Source organism: Manis pentadactyla, chromosome 6, assembly GCF_030020395.1.
Source record: "Manis pentadactyla isolate mManPen7 chromosome 6, mManPen7.hap1, whole genome shotgun sequence".
NCBI classification, from domain to species: domain Eukaryota; kingdom Metazoa; phylum Chordata; class Mammalia; order Pholidota; family Manidae; genus Manis; species Manis pentadactyla.
This window is the reverse complement of record NC_080024.1, coordinates 109,555,400-109,576,757: the sequence shown is the minus strand read 5'-3', so window position 1 is coordinate 109,576,757 and position 21,358 is coordinate 109,555,400. Positions and strand designations below refer to the sequence as shown.

General features: G+C 33.8%; 1 protein-coding gene across 7 annotated transcripts in view; it reads right to left on the bottom strand.

The window, feature by feature from the left end:
- Positions 1-21,358, bottom strand: part of PPP4R1 (protein phosphatase 4 regulatory subunit 1) — an 86,142-nt gene that overhangs the window by 53,392 nt on the left and 11,392 nt on the right. For 3 of the 7 annotated variants that reach the window (XM_036880689.2, XM_036880690.2, XM_036880688.2), the window contains exons 3-9: positions 12,925-13,009; positions 11,989-12,095; positions 8,228-8,370; positions 7,592-7,738; positions 2,589-2,696; positions 2,388-2,453; positions 1,547-1,705 (exon numbers count right to left, since the gene is read on the bottom strand). In XM_036880689.2, the coding sequence (XP_036736584.2) occupies positions 1,547-1,705; positions 2,388-2,453; positions 2,589-2,696; positions 7,592-7,738; positions 8,228-8,370; positions 11,989-12,095; positions 12,925-12,983 (789 nt within the window). In that variant the 5' untranslated portion in view covers positions 12,984-13,009. Of the gene's footprint in view, positions 1-1,546; positions 1,706-2,387; positions 2,454-2,588; positions 2,697-7,591; positions 7,739-8,227; positions 8,371-11,988; positions 12,096-12,924; positions 13,061-21,358 lie in introns of all 7 variants that reach the window. The other 4 variants (XM_057504036.1, XM_036880687.2, XM_057504037.1 and 1 more) reach the window with 3 other exon arrangements.

The window sequence follows — 21,358 nt, the reverse complement described above, 5'->3', positions numbered from 1 at the left end:
CACAACAGAATATTATTCAGTCATTAAAAAAAAAAAGAAATCCTGCCATTTGCAACAACATGGATGGACATAGAGGGTGTTATGCTAAGTGAAATAAGCGAGGCAGAGAGAGACAAAAAGCATATGATTTCACTTATTTGTCAAATGTAAAAACAAAATGAACAAAATAGCAGTAGATTCATAGACACTGATAACTGACTAGTGGTTGGTTACCATGGGCTAGGTAGGTAGGGAGGGAAAGGGGGGTGAAAGGGCACAAAAATTCTCCATCATAATAAAGTTGATCATGGGGATGAAGTGCAGCATGGAGAATATAGCCAATGATTCTATAACATCTTCCCCATGTTTACAGATAGTAACTGCAGTACTGGGGTGAGGATTTAATATGGCTAACTGTGGAACCACTGTGTTGTACACTTGATAGCAATGGAAGATTGTATATCGATAAGACTCCAATAAAACAACAGCAGCAGAAACAGAGGAGGCTCCTCAGGTTAAAAGCCAGTCACCCTATCCTGCAACTCAAAGAAAGAAGAACACTTTCAGATTAATGACTGTACCTTCCACATCAAACACTGGAAAAGGAGCAAACTAAACCAAAAGCAAGCAGAAGGGAGGATTTAATAAAGATTAGAGTGGAAATTAATGAAAGAAACAATAGAAATACAGAGAAAATTAGTGAAACCAAAAGCTTTATAAAGATCAACAAAACTGACAGACTAGCCAAGAAACAAAAGAAATAAACTCAAGTTACTAGAACTGGAAAGAAGGGACATTACTGTTGACCCAACAGAAATGTAAAGATTATAAAGAAATACTATGAATAATCATACACCAACAAATTAGGTAACTTAAGATGACATGAAAAAATTCCTACACAGATACAAACTACCAAACGTGACTCTAAACAATCTGAAGAGAAACAAAACAAGAGATTAAATTAGTTATAAAAGAAACTACCCACAAAGAAAAGTACAGACCCTAAAGGCTTCACTGCTTAATTCTACTGAACATTTAAAAGGGAATTAATATCTGAACATTTAAAAGGGAATTAATACCAATTCTTCACAAATGTTTCCAAAACATAAGAGGGAATACTTCCCAACTCATTTTATGAGGCTATTATTACCTTGATATAAGATGAAGAAAAAAAGAAAAAAAGAAAAAAAGCCATAACAAAAAAACTACATACAGATCATTACCTCTTATAATACAGATATAAAAATCCTTAACAAAGCACTAACAAACTCAATCCAGCAACATATAAAGAATTATTACACTATGATCAAGTGAGACTTATCTAGGGATTGAAGGATAGTTTAACATCTGAAAATCAGTATACTACATCATCTATCAATAGAATTGAACCAGACTTATGTTTGTACAGAAGTTTTGTCCAGGTAACAAAAAGAAGTTAATACAGTAGTCTCCTGTCTAATTCTAAATAACACACCTTATATAATAAATTATTTCTTAAGATTATGAAATTAAAATCATGTTTGCTGTAAAACATATTTTACAAAAATGATAATTAAGCAGACCCTACCCAACGTGAAGGATCACTGATCAAATTAATAAAAAGTGTTGATAACTTAGTCCTTCGTATTTCTTGACATGTTGCACATGAAACTGCCATGAAGCATTCAGCACAAGCCTTCCGGACTCCCCAAACATTATCAGAGCAAAGCTGGAAAAACCTGGGCAGCTATGCAAGAAGGACAATGTTATGTTAGCCACAGAAACACAGTAGGTTTCAGTAGTTATTTTTATTCATTTTCTGTTTTCTTAGTGTTTTAAAATATTGGATTTTCTTAACAAAATTTAGAAGACCTGTTTTGTATTAATACTCACTAACTTTAAATAAATCACACCTAATTCATAACATTACCAACACGGAGAAGCAAAAATACTCCCAATAAACACAGCTTAAATGGTATTCAAGAGCTTACATTTAAACATATTTTGCATAACATTTTAGACTTTCCAAGAATGCTAACTTGTACATTAAGGATACATATCCCATGTACTAACCATTTAAAAATAACCTGCTATTGATTTAATTTGTCTCTAAAATACTTAAGGGTTGCAATAAAATTAAAGATTCATTTAAATAAGTAAGAATTGATTTATTTAATAGAAATGGGAAGGGTAAAAATGGATCAGTGGTTCTTACACACATCTACATTTTTAACAAACTGTCTTTATCGAAAACACAATTTAAGTGTCCAGATTACAGGAATTTAAATCCTACACTCAGAAGTCATATTACCTTTCTGGTTTACATTCATGGGATTGTACTAATAAAATTCAGGGTAAATGTATACATTTCCAACTTTATATACTACTTTGTAGCACATTGCTTACTCCTTTAGTTCTGCAGTACATACCAACATCTCTTCAGTAGCTTGCTGGCCGACTACACTGCAAATATCTCCAAAATTGGCAGCACAGACCTAACAACAGAAGCATTACTGACATTTCAAAATATTACAGATAGAGCCCTTTAAAGAAACCTTTTAAATTTCATATCTACATGGTAACCACTATACCAAGTGTTCTTAAACAAAAGAGAATGACTAAAAAAATACCTTCCGAACATGAAACATTCTGCAATCACAGCACATCTCACAAAACCTAGGGAGGATAAGACGCTCGGTAATGTCCTTCCCAACCATGGGAGCCATTTTGCACATTATCTAAAATAAATAAGAATGCAGTGAAAATATATTCAAACTAAGACTTTTCCAGTTAAGTCTGCTAACTTATTAATGCACAGTAAGCTCAGAGAAAATCCTTAGCAATTTCAGTTTTGCCTATAGTTTCAATCTTATTAGTCATCTTGCTGGTAACTTCAAAAGCAAAAAACCTACATTTCCCATAAAAAAAGGAAATAGTGACTGTTTAATGGAAAACATCAACCATAAGAAGGATCTGGATTAACTGTAACTGCATTGCTAAGAGAAGACTATATATATAAAAGCAGTCCTTACCTGGCAAAATACCTTTTTACTGAAACTCAAGTCTATGGCAACCACAACCCTCCTCTGCAAAACCCACAGTTCCCAGGAAGACACACAAAATTCTGATACACATGCTTCAGTTGACATATTATTGGACAAAGTGAGGATGAACTGTGTTTGAAAATCAGCAGTGTTATTTAAATAAATTCCTCCCAGCTAGTACAGAAAGAAATCTGATAGTCTGTAATCATTTATCTATTACATCTACTTCCAGCCTGTGCAAATACAAGTATAAAACATACAGACTGGAAAGAAAGCTCTATTCATGTATGATATGATTGTCTACATAGAAAATCCCAAGAAATCTACAAAGAAATCACAAGAACAAGTAAATGAGTTTAGGAAATTTGCAGGACATATGTCAGAGTAAAAAGAAAATCAAATGTATTTTTATAAATTAGCAATGAATAACTGGAAACATTTAGAAACAGTACCACTCACAATAGCGTTAAGAAAAACATCTAACAAAATACATAAATGATCAGTCTACTTAGAACTATATAATATCATTGAAAAAATAAAAGACCTAAATAAATGGAGAGATCTACCATGTTCATGGATTTTTAGGCTGGCAAATATCCCCCAACTGATCAACAGATTCAACACAATCCCTATCAAAATACCAGCATCCTCAGTACTAGAGATACACCCAAACCAGACAAAGACATTACAAAAAAAGAAAATTATAGACCAGACCAATACTCCTGCTGACTGTAGATGCAAAACATTAGCAAACTTAATTTAAAAATACATTAAAAGGACCATTCACCACAACCCAATTGAGATTTATTCCAGGGATGCAGGATGGTTTAACATCTGCAAATCAATGTGACACAGATTAACAGAAAGAAAGACAAAAACCATACGGTCAACTCAATAGACGCTGAAAAAACATTTGAACAAAATTCAACGTCCATTCATGATGAAAACTCTGAACAAAGTGGGTATAGAGAGAACAGACCTCAGCATATAAAGGCCATATGTGACAAACCCACAGCTAACACCATACTCAATGGTGAAAAGCTCAAAGTTCTTCCTCTACAATCAGGAACAAGACATGGATACCCACTCTCACCACTTTTATTCAACACAGTACTGGAAGTCCTAGCCACACCACTCAGAGAAGAAATAAAAGACATCCAAATTGGTAAAGAAGTAAAAAACTGTCACTATTTGCAGATGACATGATACTATGTATAGAAAACCCTAAAGACTCCACCAATAAACCATAATCACTAATAAATGAATTCAGTAAAGTTGCAGGAAACAAAATTAAGATGCACAAACCTGTTGTGTTTCTATATACAAATAATGAACAAAAAGAAATTAAGAAGTCAATCTCATTTATAATTGAATCAAAAAGAATTAAAATACCCAGGAATAAATTTAACCAAGGAGGTGAAGGACCTATACTCTGAAAACTGTAAGACATTGATGAATGAAATTGAAGAAGACACAAATAAATGCAAAGATATTCCACACTCATGGACAGAAATAATTAAATGTTGTGCAAATGACCATACTGTCCAAAGCAGATTTAATGCAATCCCTATCAAGACACCAATGACATTTTTCACTGCATTAGAGCAATAATCCTAAAATTTATATGGAACCACAAAAACCCCAAAAAGCCCAAGCAATCTTGAGAAAGAAGCACAAAGTTCAAGTATTATGCTCCCTGATAATCAAATTACATTATAAAACCACAGCAATCAAAACAGTAGGGTACTGGCACAAGAACACACACAGACAATGGAACAGAATACAAAGAGCCCAGAAATAAACCCACAATTATATGTGGTCAATTGATACATGAGAAAAAAGGCAAGAATATACAATGGGGAAAAGACAGGGTCTTCAATAAATGGTTTGAGAAAACTGGATAGCTACATGCAAGAGAATGAAAATGGATTACTGTCTAACTCCATACACAAAAGAAAACTTAAAATGTATTAAAGACCTAAATATAAGACCTGAAACCATAAAACTACTAGAAGAAAATAGGCAACAAGCTCTATAACATAAGCATTAATAATTTTTTTCTGAATATGCCTCCGTGGGCAAGGGAAACAAAGCAAAAATTAACAAGTGGGATTATATCAAACTAAAAAGCTCCTCCACAGCAAAGGAAAGCATCAACAAAATGAAAAAAAAGGCAACCTACTGAAAGGGAGAATATATTTGCAAATAATTTATCTGATAAGGGGATAACATCAAAAATATATAAAGAATTCAAACAGCTCAACAGCAAAAAAAACAAACAATCCAGTTAAAAAATGGAAGAATTACAGATGGCCAACAGACACATGAAAAGATAATCAACATCAATAATCATCAGGGATCCAAAACAAAACCACAAGGCATCACCTCACACCAGTCAGAGGTACTGGCTACTATTTGAAAGACAAGAAATAACAAGTGTTGGTGAGAATGAGGAGCAAAGGGAACCCTCCTACACTGCTGGTGGGATTGCAAATTGGTACAGTCACTGTGGAAGCAGTACAGGGGTTTCTCAAAAAACTAAAAGTAGAAATATCACACAACCCATAAATTCCACTTCTGGCAGTTTACCTTAAGAAAACAAAATCATGGATTCAAAAAGATATATGCAGTCCTTTGTTTATCACAACATTATTTATAATAGCTGAAATATGGAAATAACCTAAATGTCCACTGATGTATAAACAGATAAAAAAGATGTGGTAGACAGACACCATGGAATATTACTCAGCCATAAAAAAAAAAAAGAATGAAATTCTGCCATTTGTGACAACATAGATAGACCTAGGGGATACTATGCTAAGTAAAATAAGTTAGAGAAAGATGAATACCATATTTTACTTACATGTGGAATCTAAAAAACAAAACAAATTAACAGAAAAACAAAACTGAAATACACTTGTAAACAGAGAACAAACTGATGGTTACCATAAGGGAGGAAGAGTGGAGGATGGTGAAATAGTTGAGGGGAAGAAAGAAAAAGAGTGAGAAAGTTTGGTATCTTGATCACAGCAATGGTTACATTAGTGTATACACACTCTATGTACCTCAATTTTAAAAAAAGAATTCCACAGAACACCTACATCTCCCAAACATCGAAGCCAGTTTTTTTGTTTTGACTCCATATTGTTTCTAGGCATTTGCAAGCCATAGTTAAAAGATCCATTGTTATACTGTATCAACAATCTAGCATACTTAAATTTATTAGAATAAATTATTCCCAAGAGAGAGAATAGCTGAGAAGCCAGAGAAGGCAAAAAGGCAAAACATGACAAAAAAATATAAATCAATTTAAGAGAATAATGTATTTCATATTAGTGCTGGATATAGTCTTCTTGTAATTATTATGTCTAACTATTGTCAAGTCCCATCAAAAGTTATAATAGAGCAAGTTAAACTCAACTCAATATAAACCAACAATTATGACAAAATTGATTTCCTTTACTGAGGAACTTGGTGGCAGGGGAGCCTGTGTTTCAGACCTTGACAGAGGTGGGAGTTACACAACTAAATGCTACTTAAGTGTACACTTTAAAATGGTTAACTTTTTTAGTCTGTGAATTTTACTTCAATAAAAATGGTAATTTTAATAAAACTACCTAAATTTATTAACTGGTACCTGAATAATGGAATTCAGGAATTTCCAAGGCAAAGGGACTAAGAGATATTAACTCATCTTCATGATCCAGAAGCACTATAAAACTTTGGTAATTTTTTTTATATTAACAAAAAATACAATGATATTGACTTTTGGTTTAAATAGTAAACTCTCACTATCCATATAGATATGATTGTTTTCAAATAGATTTATCATTTTACTAATTTAATAGCAGAATTCTTACTATCTGAACTCAGGAACCATAGATGTGATTTGCAAGTTATTACATTCTAGCTCATGCCCCCTTTATGATGGTTCTCAAATAATCAAAATATTGACTATCCATGTCAAAAAAACCCCCAGAAAACTATTATACTTATTTGACTTTATTATGTGCCCAATTACCTAATCTGTGTATTTTTCTAATAATAATTTACATCATAATAAAATTACTTACTATCTTTCTGCTAAGGACCATACTAACAAGGGTAGGAGACAAGAATTATTTGTTTTCCTACTGTGCTTACACAGTGCCTAGAAAGGTGTTCATTAGCAATAAAAAGGGTTCAAATGTTTTTTTTTCAATACAGGATTTTTGTGTCATTTTTTTTTTCAAACTTGTGCTGATTATTTCTCCCTTATTTTTCCATTGTAACTTAATAATGAAGTTACAGTTGCTTATTATTTTCTTGCTGCATTTCTTGCTTTCTCAGGTGCTTGTTATAACATGTATATATTTTATGCTGTTAATTTATTCCCATCTATTCCCAGGTGCTTGGCACAATAGGGGGCCCACAGAAAATACACCTTTTTTGTAAGCCAATGCCCCTTTGTAGCCTGGCATTTACTTCAAATTTAATGATTTGTGGCTACTTTGATACATATAACCCCACAGCATGTAAGAACATAATATTTAATGAGCAACTTTTATTACTCAATTTTTACCTAAATTGAAAACTTATGTTCTACTTACAGCCACAGCTTCTGTTTTCACATCGTCGTTGCTATCTGGGGCAGTTAGCTCTATGAGGACAGGGCACACTTTGGTCTCCACATCAAATCGCTCTATTAACTCCTGCTCCAGCAGAGCAAGCAAAGCTGCCTGACTTGTTTTTCTTACCTAGGAAAAAAATTAACAGCATAAAATATATATACGTGATATAACAAAACTCTATTACTTGATTTTCACAATGACAGAAAGACTTCTCTTCTCAACTTAAAGGGATTTGTAACTGGCAAAACCTTGCAAAGAAAAATTTGTGGCTCTTTTCTTCATCTATTACCAAGAAAGAAGAACCTGTAGATTCTGTTATAACAGATGAAGTGCAACAGAAAGCATCCTCATAAAAGATGTCTCACAAATTAAACTTTGTAAGAAACACCCACAAGAGTACCAGGTAAGAATGCAGCTACTAGGCATTGTCTATAACAGCATTCAGGAGACCTCCTCAATTTGCCAGACACTCACATATCTTGTCTAAGACAAAGATCATTTTGAAAAACAGAGTAACAAAGCCAAAAAGGAAAATAACATCCAAATGAGACAACCTAGGGTAAGCCATTCTACATGCATTATACCACAACAAATTTCCGTTAAGTGGCATCTTACCTGATTATTCTGATCTGCGAGATATCTAACCACAATAGGTAGTAAGTATTTGGAAAAAGCATATGGGATTGAAGGCCGGTTTTCTTGACAAAACAATGCAATATGAGGCACCTGTTCCATCAGCTCTGCTCTCACAGTTGGTTCTATTGAAATAATAGAAATGTGAGCAAACAAATTCTATCATAACAAAATATTTATCTGGACTTAAGACTATTTAGGAAAGCTTTGGACTTTCATTGCAGCATAAAAAGGGCTTACAAAATGTTCTCTGTAACTCTGTGATACTTCTCACAACTGTACACATCAGTCCCATGAGTAAAAGGAGGATCTTACCCCAACCCAAGCTTTGATCAAAACAGCACGCACTGAGGATGCAATCACTTCCTTCAATGACTGAAATATTCACCACCTACAGGGGCCACACTGTGCTAGGGGTTAAATAACCAATATTCCTATCAACTAGAATATGGTATTACTATAAACTCTATGTAAGAACCTTCTAGGACAAGTCAGAAAGACTGGCTCCTAATATAAGTATAGTCAATGAATGCAGAATCTACAGTTAGGTTTAATGTCTTAAGACTAAAAGGTTGAGTATTTAAAGGAGACCAACAGATTAAAAAAAAAAAAGCCTGAAAAAATACAAGAATATATGTTAAATTTAAGTGTGATAAATATGGCATTTCAAATCTCTGGGTTTCAAAAGGTTGAACTATCCAATAAGTAATGGTGGGAAAACTAGCTAGCTATGTGAGGAAAAAAAGATTCTATGTTGCATACCATGTATAAATTCAAGGTGATGTAAAGCTCCAAATGTTTTTTTTAAAGATCAAAAGCAGTTTTAAAAAAAAAAAACAAAAAGACAACATTTAAAAATTATTTAATCTCAAGGTAGGAAGCCCCTTCAAGGCAAAGAAAACCCAAAAAACAACTGGAAATCCAGCTGAATTTCATTTTATTAAGACTTTGTTAACAGACATCAAGTACCATTAAAGGGCAGAACAGCCTGAAAGAAACTAGAACAAAGTATTAATAACTAAATATACAAAGAACCCATTGTTCAAATAAATACAAGAAAGAAAATAAGATTTTAAACAAATAGAAACTAATGAAATCATCAGTTAAAAATGTACTAGCATTTTACAAAGCTAAGAATCTTATCAGCAAACCAATATTTGGAATTTCTATTACATGGCTGTATCATTTGAAGTCAGACAGTATCTGAACAAGAGTGCTTCTGTTGTCAAAAAATTAAATATTAAAAAAAATAGCCTTCTCTACTTTTCATCACTCACCCTGAAGTTGCTAACATTGACCTAATATTTATGTATATTTTGAAGCAAAAGGAGAACATAAGTTCCATTTCTGGATAAGAACAAAATCAGTAATTTGTTTTTTCAAAGCCTTGCTTAGAAAAATGACCAATGGAACACAACGGAGTCCAGAAATAGACCCATATACAATATACACAGTTGATTATATAAAGGTGAAAACTGACTTAGAAAGGTGAAAAGAGAGGTCTTTTTCAACAGATGATGAAATAAGGTCTTTTCAATAAATAGTGCTGAGTCAACTGGATACCCACATTAAAAAGAACAACAAAAATAAAACTTGTCCCCTACATCATATCAAACACAAGAATAAATTCCAGGTAGAATGTAGATGTACATGTCAAAGGCAAAACAATAAAGCCTCTCAATTAGATAATACAGGAGAAAATATTCACGACTTTGAAGTAAGGAAAATTTTCTTAAACAAGAGACAAAAAGTTATTACTTATAAAAGAAAGTCTCTTAACTGGCACCATTAAGAGAGAAAAAAGCCAAGTTAGAGTGACAAAGATACCTATAGTACACATAATGACTTGGGCATTTCAATCCAGAATAAAGATTTCCTGCAAATCGGTAATAAAAAGACTGCCAATTTAAAAAAGGGGAAGAGGCCTGAACAGGTAATTCAAAAAAGAAGATGCCCAAACAGCTAGTAAGCATAGAACCAGGTGCTCAGCTTTAGTGGTCACTGAGGAAATATAAATTAAAACTACATTTAAACTACTACCTCTTTGGCAAAATTTAAACATGTTGGTGAAGATATAAAACTACAGGAACTTTCATACACTTGGGGTTGGGACTACAAATTGTTATGTGACTGGAAAACTCTATGGCATCTCAAAGATGAATATATGCAACCTTTTGACCAATTTTATGCATATACCCACAGAAATGAGTGCACATGTGCTCCATATGACTCCTTTGCTTACAAGCAGCATTAGCAGCCCAAAGCAAGAAGCAATCCTATGTCCACTAACAGAACAATGGGTAAATATGGTGTAGTATATTTATAGAGCACTGCAGTATATTCAGATAGTAATCATGGTTGACAATTTTTAAAAATCCATAAATACAGTTACATGCAACATGATGGGCTTCAAAAGTATAAAGTTAGACCAAAAGAATACATTCAATATGATACCATATAAAGTTCAGACAAACTATATGTTTAATGGTGAAAACATTGATTACCTTTAAGGAAGAAGAATGGGACAGAATTAGGTGGTGCACTGAGATGGTTTTGGGGATGCTGATTCTATTGCTTGGTCTGAGTACTAATTACATGGGCCTTCTTTTTGTGATACTTCAACGAGTTACACATTTATTACAGTTCATGTACTTTTTATAGTATGTTATATTCAATGTTAGAAGAACAGAGAAAAACCTGCTGCCACTCTGTTATTACTGAAACCCTGGGAAAATACTTGTAACTGGTTTGGGTTAAAATTTATACATCCAGGGAGAACTGCCTCCCCTCTCTTATTCCCCCTCAGAACAATTACAAATAGATACACACACAAGAAACTAAAATTACTCCCAGTTGGCAACAACCCTGAGCCTGGTAGAACAACTCAAAAAGACCCAAGGGTCACTCCCACACACTAGGACCCAAACACCAAATACCTAAGAAGATCCACTGAAGATGAGCTCACAATACAAAACTATAAAAAAAAAAAAAAGACAAGAAAATGATCCTTCAGTAGCAAGACTAAGACACATACTATTCTAACACCAAAAATCTCAGCTACTACAATCCCTAGAGGTTATAATCATTTTAAACATTCTATTTTAAAGATAAAATAACAGGAAATATATTGACAAGGAACATGACAATAGATTAAAAAAACAAGAGGATCTGAAAACAAAGCATTTAAGAAAATGAAAAAATAGAGTTAATAGCAGTGGAACATTCAATGGTCAGGTGGCAGATTAGAATTTGGTAGCAAGTACTTGTTGAGAGAAATTACTAAAATGTAGATGAGGGATAAAGGACTGTAAAGTAAGAACAGATAAGAGCGATGGAAAAAAATACATTTATCTAAAAAGAGTTCCATAACCATGTACAAAATATCTACTCACAAAATTAACCCTATCATGTACCAAGTATTTACTCACAAAATTAACTTAAAAAAAGTTTGAGAAACAGGAGAAGCAATATTCAAAATGTTAAAGGTTGTATTAATCCTAAAATATTAATATACCTGATGCAAAACAATGTTTTTAGATTTTTATGATGTGAAATTTCCAAAACTGAAGTAAATGGGCCTAGTATAAAATGTGTGGACCTTAATAACACGTTTTTATTTTGTAACTGATGGTTCGATAATTTACTTAGGAAATCTTTTAAAGAAATCTCCTATCCCACTGAATTTTTCATTAGATTTTAGAAACACAGACTTGGAAAAGGAACCTTTCTCTTCATAAGCATACCTGAATCATCAGCTAATCTGCTAATTCTTTCCAAAACAGCAATACAATCTCTTTCATCATCGCAGACTTCTCTCAATGTATCCAGCAAACTCCGGGCCACCATTTGTCTGCACAGAAAAATAAAATTACATTGTGTACAGAGGCACTTATTTAGAATTTCAAGAGGCAGAATCCATGTAGTTTTAAAGAAAATTTTTTCTTAATATATTTTATAACATATATTAAGTTCATAATTTCTTAAGTGAAAAATGCCAATATAGATTTTAACAAGATGAGAATGAACACTTACCACCAAAATATTTTCATCTTTATCTAACTAATTTGACAAATTTCTAAAGTCACTGAAAACTCATTTCAGTTATCTTCAATTATAATAATGGGAACATATACTCATTTTTCATTATATAAGACTTTATTTACCTTCACATATTTTTTAAACTAAGTGAGTTTTATACATCTATATTTAAAGAATTTAAGCAAAGACTTTTAGATTTCTCAGAAAAGTCTGATATAGGTGGTTGGGGGACCATAGTTGAAAAATACATCAGGAAGAGTGTTAGCTCTTGGTCACTGCTGTGTCCCAATCCCCTAGAACCTGGCACACAGTAGGTATACAACAACAATCTGTTGACAAGACTAATACACTCAATAATCACTGTACATGAATATAAAAACTAGGCTGTTAGCAAGATAGTAATTGTTTTTATTTAAATAATTATTTTGCCCAAAAGCAAAAAAAGAATGCTTGGTTTCACTAGGATCAAGAAGTAAACAACTAGAAAAGAGGCCATGGCTGTGATTCCAATAAAACATGGTGACTCAGACTGCACATGTTAATACCTACTTTAAACTGGATAATTTTACTTTCTCTACTGAACTTACTGTAATAAAAACCATCATTCTATTTCTACTTGAATGGAAAGAATATGCACCTACCTGTTAAATACGTTCTCACTTGCAGCATACTTGTCCAGTCTCCCCAGTGGCGTCAACATTTCATCTTGTGAGACAAAGTCCAGGGCTGAAGGTATAATAATCACATCAGACTCTGAGCTGTAGTCATCCACACCAACTATCAGAGACATCAGAAATACTCCTTATAACACTCTGAAACTAAAAGGAACTCCTTGATTGTCTGAAGCAGCACAAGTAAAACTGCCCTTAATGTTTCCGAAGTGGTACAAAGAATCACAAGAGAATCTCCAAATCAATTCAGAAGCCACAAATATCCAAAAGATGCTTCCTCTCCTTTTTCTACAGGTATATTCTAATTGCCTTACAAGCATTTGGTTCAGAGGCTTTAGAAACTCAGTATGGGGGTGATCACAGAACAGAGTGATTAGAAAAGAGTGATCACAGAAACCAAAGAATTTACACAGTGAGTCAAAACACTAACAACTTGTAAATAAATAAAATGTCAAACACTGAAATAGTCAATTCTGCAATGAAGTCAGAGAGAAACTCACATTATATACAAAAGAACAAAAATAAGAATTACAAGTTTCTCATCAGAAACAATACAAGCCAGAAAAGAGTGGAGCACTATCTTTAAAATACTGAAAGAAACAATGTCAACCTGTAATTCTACAAGCAATAAATAAAAATCTTTTAAATGTCTTTGAAATTTATATCTTTCAATTACAAAGGTAAAATAAAGACCATTTTCAGATATACAAAAGCTGACAGTCATCATCACCAGCAGACTGATGCACTACAGGAAGTACTAAAGGAAGTCCTTCAAGCAAAAAGAAAATTATACCAAATTGAAATCTGGAGCTACACAAAGGAAACAAAAAGCATCAGAAATGGTAAAGATAAAAGTCTTATTTAAAAAATCTCTTCAGAATATAATTGTTAAGGCAAAAATATGTACTATAAAATAAAGAGATAAAAAATACACTGAGGTGTTTATTAAGTAAAATATATGACTACGATTAGCGCAAAGGCAGGAAGAAGTAAAGTATACTGCCCTAAAGTTCTTACACTATATGTGAAGAGACACACGTATTACCTGAAGATAAGAGTGTAATAAGTTAAAGATGTCCTAATTATACTCTACAGCAACTGTTTTAAAGATCAAAAGGCCCTTCAGAGACATACAGCTAGTAAGCCAAGAAAGGTCATAAAATGGAATTGAAAAAAAATAACCTGAAAGACACAAAAAGAGGATAAAAGGATGAAGTAAAAGGCAGGACAAATAGATGGGAAATAACAAGATGAGAAACTTAAACCCAAACACATCAATAATCACATTAAGTGCAAATGGTCTAAAAATAATCACGTGGCAGAAATTGTCCAATTGGGGTAAAAATAACACCTAACACAAAAATATTACTTACATAGTACAGAAAAGTTTTATATAGGTTATGCTGACCTACCTACCACTGATAGCAAAGTACCTTATTCATTATGAACCAAAGAGTTGTAAAAACCACTCAGAGGCTCTCATTTGGCCTCAGTTTTTTCCTCTGTAATATAAGGAGAACTCATGCTCTACTGGGAGAGCATGACCTCAAAGGTACCTTTATGCTGGCCCTAGAATTCTACTACTATGACCAAACTATTTCATCAATCTCATACTTGTTAATCTTAAAGATAAACATTAGTACATTAATACTGATACTGGCCCACAGCAAGCCAGGGGCAGCGGAGAAGACTCTTAGAGCAGTGACTGTCAAATATCACTGTGTCTAAGATAAGCCTGGAGCACTTACCTCCAAAATGCAGATTCCCAAATCTCATATTCAGATACTGATTATGCAGGTTTAGAGTAAAGCCCAGAAACAGTCATTTTTAGTAAGTACCCCCACTAATTTGAATGCAGATTACTGAACAATCGTATTTGATAAACTTACTGCTAGTGGGTAACAAAATCATATTTTGCTTCAACTTCTGTCACCACTTTATCAATCATGGTTGCCAGTTTCCATGGAGCTGTTCAACTCTGGCATAGGCACTGGTGACAAAGGTTCGTTTCTATTTCCCAGTACTACTGCCTCCTGCTGCTACCTGCCTGAATCATCTTCTCTAAGTTCAAGGCTCCTCATCAGTTCTTGACCGAACTAACAAGGTTCTGAATTTCTTCTTTATGGAAAACACAAGGATTAGATTACCATGGTTAAGAACTCCACACTAACTTATCCTGCAAATAACTGCCACAGGTTACAAGAAGAAAAAACACAAAAAATAATCAGTAAAAAACTATTACCACTAATAAAAAAATCCTACAGCACATACCCTAAGTGATGACATAGCCAATAACATCCTCCAATAAAATAGACAGCATAGAGGCGGGAAATTCAGCTACACTGCTACAAACATCCTATGGTTATGCAAAGTAGTACACTTCAAGTAGATTATAATAAACAGCAGGTGCAAATTACAATCCTTAGGAGTAATCTCTAAAACATGCAAGAAAGGATAGCTAGAAAGCCAACAGAATAATTAAAATGAAATACCAAAATACATTTTTTAAAAGTCAAGAAAGGAGCAAGAGAGGAAGAGACAAACAGAAAAAAGAAGACTTAAATCCAACCAGATCAATAATTATATTATGTATAAATGGACTAAACATTTAAGCTAAAAGGTAGGGATCCCCAACAAATAAAAAACACCCAACTAAGGTTTATCTACCAGAGACTTGTTTTTAAAGCCAAAACTTCGACCAGTAGGTTGAAAAGGGTTAAAAAAAACAAACAAACCATGAAAACAGTTAAGTATAAGCAAGTTCAGTGGTGACATTATCAGACAAAATAGACAAAGACAAGGAATGTTACTAGAGATGTACAGAGACATTTCATAATTATAAAGGAGTTCTAGCTCAATACCCCCAAGTTCTTTCTTTTGGAGTTCGTTCTTTCTGAAGAACTACCTGAAGTTTATGGATTTTTGGACACTATAGCAGCAATAACCCTTTAGTGTTTCACAGCTTTAAAAATCCAGCCTGCTCCACTGATGAGGTAAAAAAAGTCATCTTTTAATGTTATTTGAAATTTTAAAATGACCAAAAAGCATATAAAATAATGACCACTCTGAAATGCTTTTTTGAATTATATCTGTCCTCCCCAAATTGTGATATTCCTTCTTCCCCTATGAATTTATTCTTAGATAGCTGAAAGGAAACCAGGGTGAAAGGAAAAAGAAGGATGACTTATGAGCTCAACATAAGAGACAAGAGTTCCAATAAATACTTAATTAGGCGATCTTCTTTTCAAAACCTAATATTTAATTATAAAATAAAAGCTGCAAGGAAGAAGCTATGTGATACGTCCTTTAATGAAAACTTGTGGCTTTTAGTGGATTCTAATACAAAAGACTAGAACAGAATCTAATAGAACAGAATTCCTACTAGGAACAGAAACCTAGGATACAAACTAAAGCCCTCTACCTTAAGGCTTAGTCCATCCTACCTTAGGCATAAATTGGACTGAATAGATTTGAATTTCAAATTACGAGAAGAATCAAATGTGTTACATTGCAAATAAAGAGAACATCAAAAAAAATTACAAAGAAAAAAACAGAACAATGACATTTACCTTTGTCTCTTATAAAACCAAGTATTTATTTCCCTTTGTATAAAAAAGCTAAGAGCTCATACAGAAGAGACAAAATCATCCTCATAATTCAAGAAGTGTACTCTATCTACTCTCAGCTTCCTGGACCAGCACTAGCAGAAATCCAAAGGAGCAGAAAATAATGACCCAATTTTCAGCTGTTTTAAATTTAAGGAAAACTGCCTAAAATGTGAAAGTTTAAAAGTTGGACCCACTTTGGAATTTCAAAGATGATTAACCCCTACATAGTCATAACAAAAGTAGTGTGAAAAAGAGCAGGCTCTTAGGCTTTTTAAATACAGAGCAGCATTTAATAATATACATAATGGTCAAACCACTATATTGTACACTTAAAGCCAATATAATACTGTTTACCAACTATATTTCAAAAGATCATAAAAAAAATTATCTCTGTATGTTAAAATACGATCTGGGTTCAAACCTCATATTTTGCTACTTATGCACTAGCTCTGTGAAATTGCACAAGTTAGTTTGGGTCCATTTCCTCCTCTATAAAATACTTGTTTGTTGTCAAGACTGCTAAGACACACATACAAAAATAATGTCTATAAACTATCTTATATGGTGTCAGGCAAATAAGTAAATGTTTTCCTCCTGCATTTTGGTTTGTTTCTAGATACAGAGAATCTTAAATGTTTCCATGTGTTTTGTAATGTTTTCATTCATTTCATTCAACCAGTAAGTGGGACAGCAAATATACTGTAAACACGAAGCACTCAACAAAGTTCACGGACAGAAAAGCTAGACAAGAAGTGTACACATATAAGTATACATGTATATGTATATTGTGTGTATATGTGTGCATAGAGACATTTATATATACTAAGAAAAAATACATAGTGTAAGAGTATATATGTACAAAATATGCTAACTATGATATGTTCTTAACTATTATACTTCTAAAGTCCACCCTGGTGAGAAAAAGCTGGCTTCAAAGCCAAGCCAATTCTTAGAAGATACACTGAAGTTTGCCAAACAGGACAGAAGGCAGAAGAGGGCATTTTAAGCACAGAAATCCAAAGACAGGGAGTAAGAAAAACCATGTCGTGTTTAGAAAATTACAAGTAATTTAGTAAAGGTGGGATACAGGATTCACATATAAGGGAGGAAGATAACAGAAGGGGCTGTTATCAACTAAGGTCACTTCAGCCTTCTAATTTTTAAAAAGCAACACTGTTACACTTTGAAATATCCTCTTACCTAGCCATTATCATCTTGTGATGAGGAATGACATTTGAGATTTTCTAAGCAAAAAGTTAAATTCTAGTTATCTCCATTGAACAATAGACAATTCTTAGTAGTATAGGTATACATTTATTCAACTTTTATAATTTGATAAAAATTAACATTATTAATTAAAACACTTACTTTTTTAAAAAGTAAGAAAGAAGCAAAGATAATGATGTCTTTTGCAAGCTGAATGACCTGTCTTGATAAGCTTTTTAAGAGAACCCCAGGCTCATTCTACTCCTCTTCCAATTATACTACATTCTTAGTTATCAAAGAGCAGAGGAGAAGGGTAGGAATCCATGAGAAGCCTGAATCTCCTCAAGAGTACAACATTCTAGTTCAATGGAGACAATTCTAGTTCTACCTGCATCAATACTATAAGTAAGCCTCTTTCCTATTCTTCCTTGATACTCACATATATTACAAACCCATGCTAATTTCATGCTAAGAATTTTTAATCTACTATTCTTAAATCTTACAATTCTCTCAAAAAATAATCCAAGTCTCTATTCTAAATTCCCAGAACTACCCTCACAGAATGAAAGAAATAGGACAGATCATATATCTGTTTTGAGGAGGAGGTAGAGACTTCAAAAAGACATACATCTTTAAGAAGTCTGAGGAAAAAATCATTTTAGAGAATAGCAAGCTTAAAGATGTATGTCTTTTTGAAGTCTCTACCTCCTCCTCAAAACAGATATATGATCTGTCCTATTTCTCTCTTCTCAAACAGCAATACTTTGCCAAAAGCAGGAGCCTTAGACCCACTGTCTAACTTCCACACATCATCTGACAAGGATGACTCCCCCTATCCCAACACCCTCTTCTTAAACCCTCTTTTCTTGGTTCTCTGGTAGTACACAATCCTGAGTATTCTTCTACCTTTCTGGACTATTCTTGCTTACCTCTTTCTGATTCTTTTATGGAAGTAAGTAGTTTCCCTCTACTTTTTCTTCATATACATCTCTCTCTCTCTCTCTCTCTCTCTCTCTCTCTCTCTCACACACACACACACACACACACACACATACCTCCTCTCAATAATCTATAGGTTCAATGATCACTTACAATGCAAATGACTCCCAAAGATCTTCTGCACTTATCCCCAAACCCATTTTTGCAGGTGCTTAGAATCTCTACCTCAATGTCACATTTGTTCCACAAATTAAACTATTCAAAGTAATCTTTTAAAAATCAGCTCTTCCTCATGACTTTCCAATTACCAGTTCCCATGAACAATTTCTATCCTCTTTCCCCAATAACCCTAAGTTCTCCAATGTGAGGTCTTCAATTACTTTAATGGTACCTTTTTTGCCCCTATATTTAATCAGTTGTTAAGAACTATAAATTCTACTTTTATAAAACATTCTGTACTTCCACCTCAGTTCCCAACACTCTAATTCAGAAGTTCTGGTATCTTCTGCTTAGAGCAAGCTAGGGTATCTGAACCCCATGAGGTACACACAAAGATTTTCCTGGAAATAAATCAAATGATACTTAAGGGGTATTCCGGACCCCGAATTCCAGGAATAACTCTATCACAAAATTGGCCCAGGCGTTTGGAGCTAAGTCTTTCCCTTTCACAACCCCTTGCCTTCCAGGAGACAAAGGCATATCTTTAAACTATCTTAAGGCTACAGTGATGCACTGCACCAAGGCAGAAAAAACCTCTATTGTAAACAAAGGGATGCTTTGAAGTACAGATGAAAGTGTTACAAAGTGTTACTCTCTAGAGACCAACTCTCTAAAGACTCTACTTTTACAAGTCAGGTGTTTTTCTATCCTTTGCTTTCAAGAAATTTGAAAGACTGATAGCTCATTAAAAATAATTTTTGTAATTTTTGGCACATAAGTTGGAAGAAGTTCAATGAATTTAGTAACACTGCTAACAAAATCCTTTCCACCAACTTATGTCAATGAAATTTGTCTGTGCTTATACCTCTTAAAAAGCAAAAGTTGATGCTAAATATCTCCTTCTAGCAACCAATTATATTCATCCATGAATACATAAGTTAATCTTTTAAAAGCACCATCCATTTCATTGAGATGCCTATTCATTATATTTTATCATAATTGTGATATACTCTGGTCAACCAAGTATTACGAGTAATAATGGAAACCAAAATTTGTTTTAAAATTTTATGGCCACAACAAGAACAGAGCCACAGACCAGTGGAACAGAATAGAGACTCCAGACATTAACCCAAACATACGTGGCCATTTAACATACAATAGAGGAGCCATGGACATACAATGGGGAAATGACAGTCTCTTCAACAGATGGTGCTGGCAAAACTGGACAGCTACATGTAAGAGAATGAAACTGGATCACTGTCTAACCCCATACACAAAACTAAATTCGAAATGGATCAAAGACCTGAATGTAAGTCATGAAACCATAAAACTCTTAGAAAAAAACATAGGCAAAAATCTCATGGACATAAACATGAGTGACTTCTTCATGAACATATCTCCCCAGGCAAGGGAAACAAAAGCAAAAATGAACAAGTAGGACTATGTCAACCTAAAAAGCTTCTGTACAGCAAAGGACACCATCAATAGAACAAAAAGGTACCCTACAGTATGGGAGAATATATTCATAAATGACAGATCCGATAAAGGCTTGACGTCCAAAATATATAAAGAGCTCACACACATCAACAAACAAAAAGCAAATAATCCAATTAAAAAATGGGCAGAGGAGCTGAATAGACAGTGCTCTAAAGAAGAAATCCAGATGGCCAACAGACACATGAAAAGATGCTCCACATCGCTAATCATCAGAGAAATGCAAATTAAAACCACAATGAGATATCACCTCACACCAGTAAGGATCGCCATCATTGAAAAGGCAAACAACAACAAATGTTGGCGAGGTTGTGGAGAAAGGGGAACCCTCCTACACTGCTGGTGAGAATGTAAATTAGTTTAACCATTGTGGAAAGCAGTATGGAGGTTCCTCAAAATGCTCAAAATAGAAATACCATTTGACCCAGGAATTCCACTTCTAGGAATTTACCCTAAGAATGCAGCACTCCAGTTTGAAAAAGACAGATGCACCCCTATGTTTATTGCTGCACTATTTACAATAGCCAAGATATGGAAGCAACCTAAATGTCCATCAGTAGATGAATGGACAAAGAAGATGTGGTACATATACACAATGGAATATTACTCAGCCATAAGAAAAAAACAGATCCTACCATTCGCAACAACATGGATGGAGCTAGAGGGTATTATGCTCAGTGAAATAAGCCAAGCAGAGAAAGACAAGTACCAAATGATTTCACTCATCTGTGGAGTATAAGAACAAAGGAAAACTGAAGGAACAAAACAGCAGCAGAATCACAGAACCCAAGAATGGACTAACAGTTATCAAAGGTAAAGGGACTGGGGAGGATGGGTGGGAAGGGAGGAATAAGGGTGGGGAAAAAAAAATTTTTTATGGCCACAGGAAATTGAGATTTTCAATTCCTCTATATACAAAATTCTGGTGCCAAGAAATGTGATAATCAATACATTTTTCAAGCATAAAAATATATTAGGGTAAAATTCTTTGTAGGAAA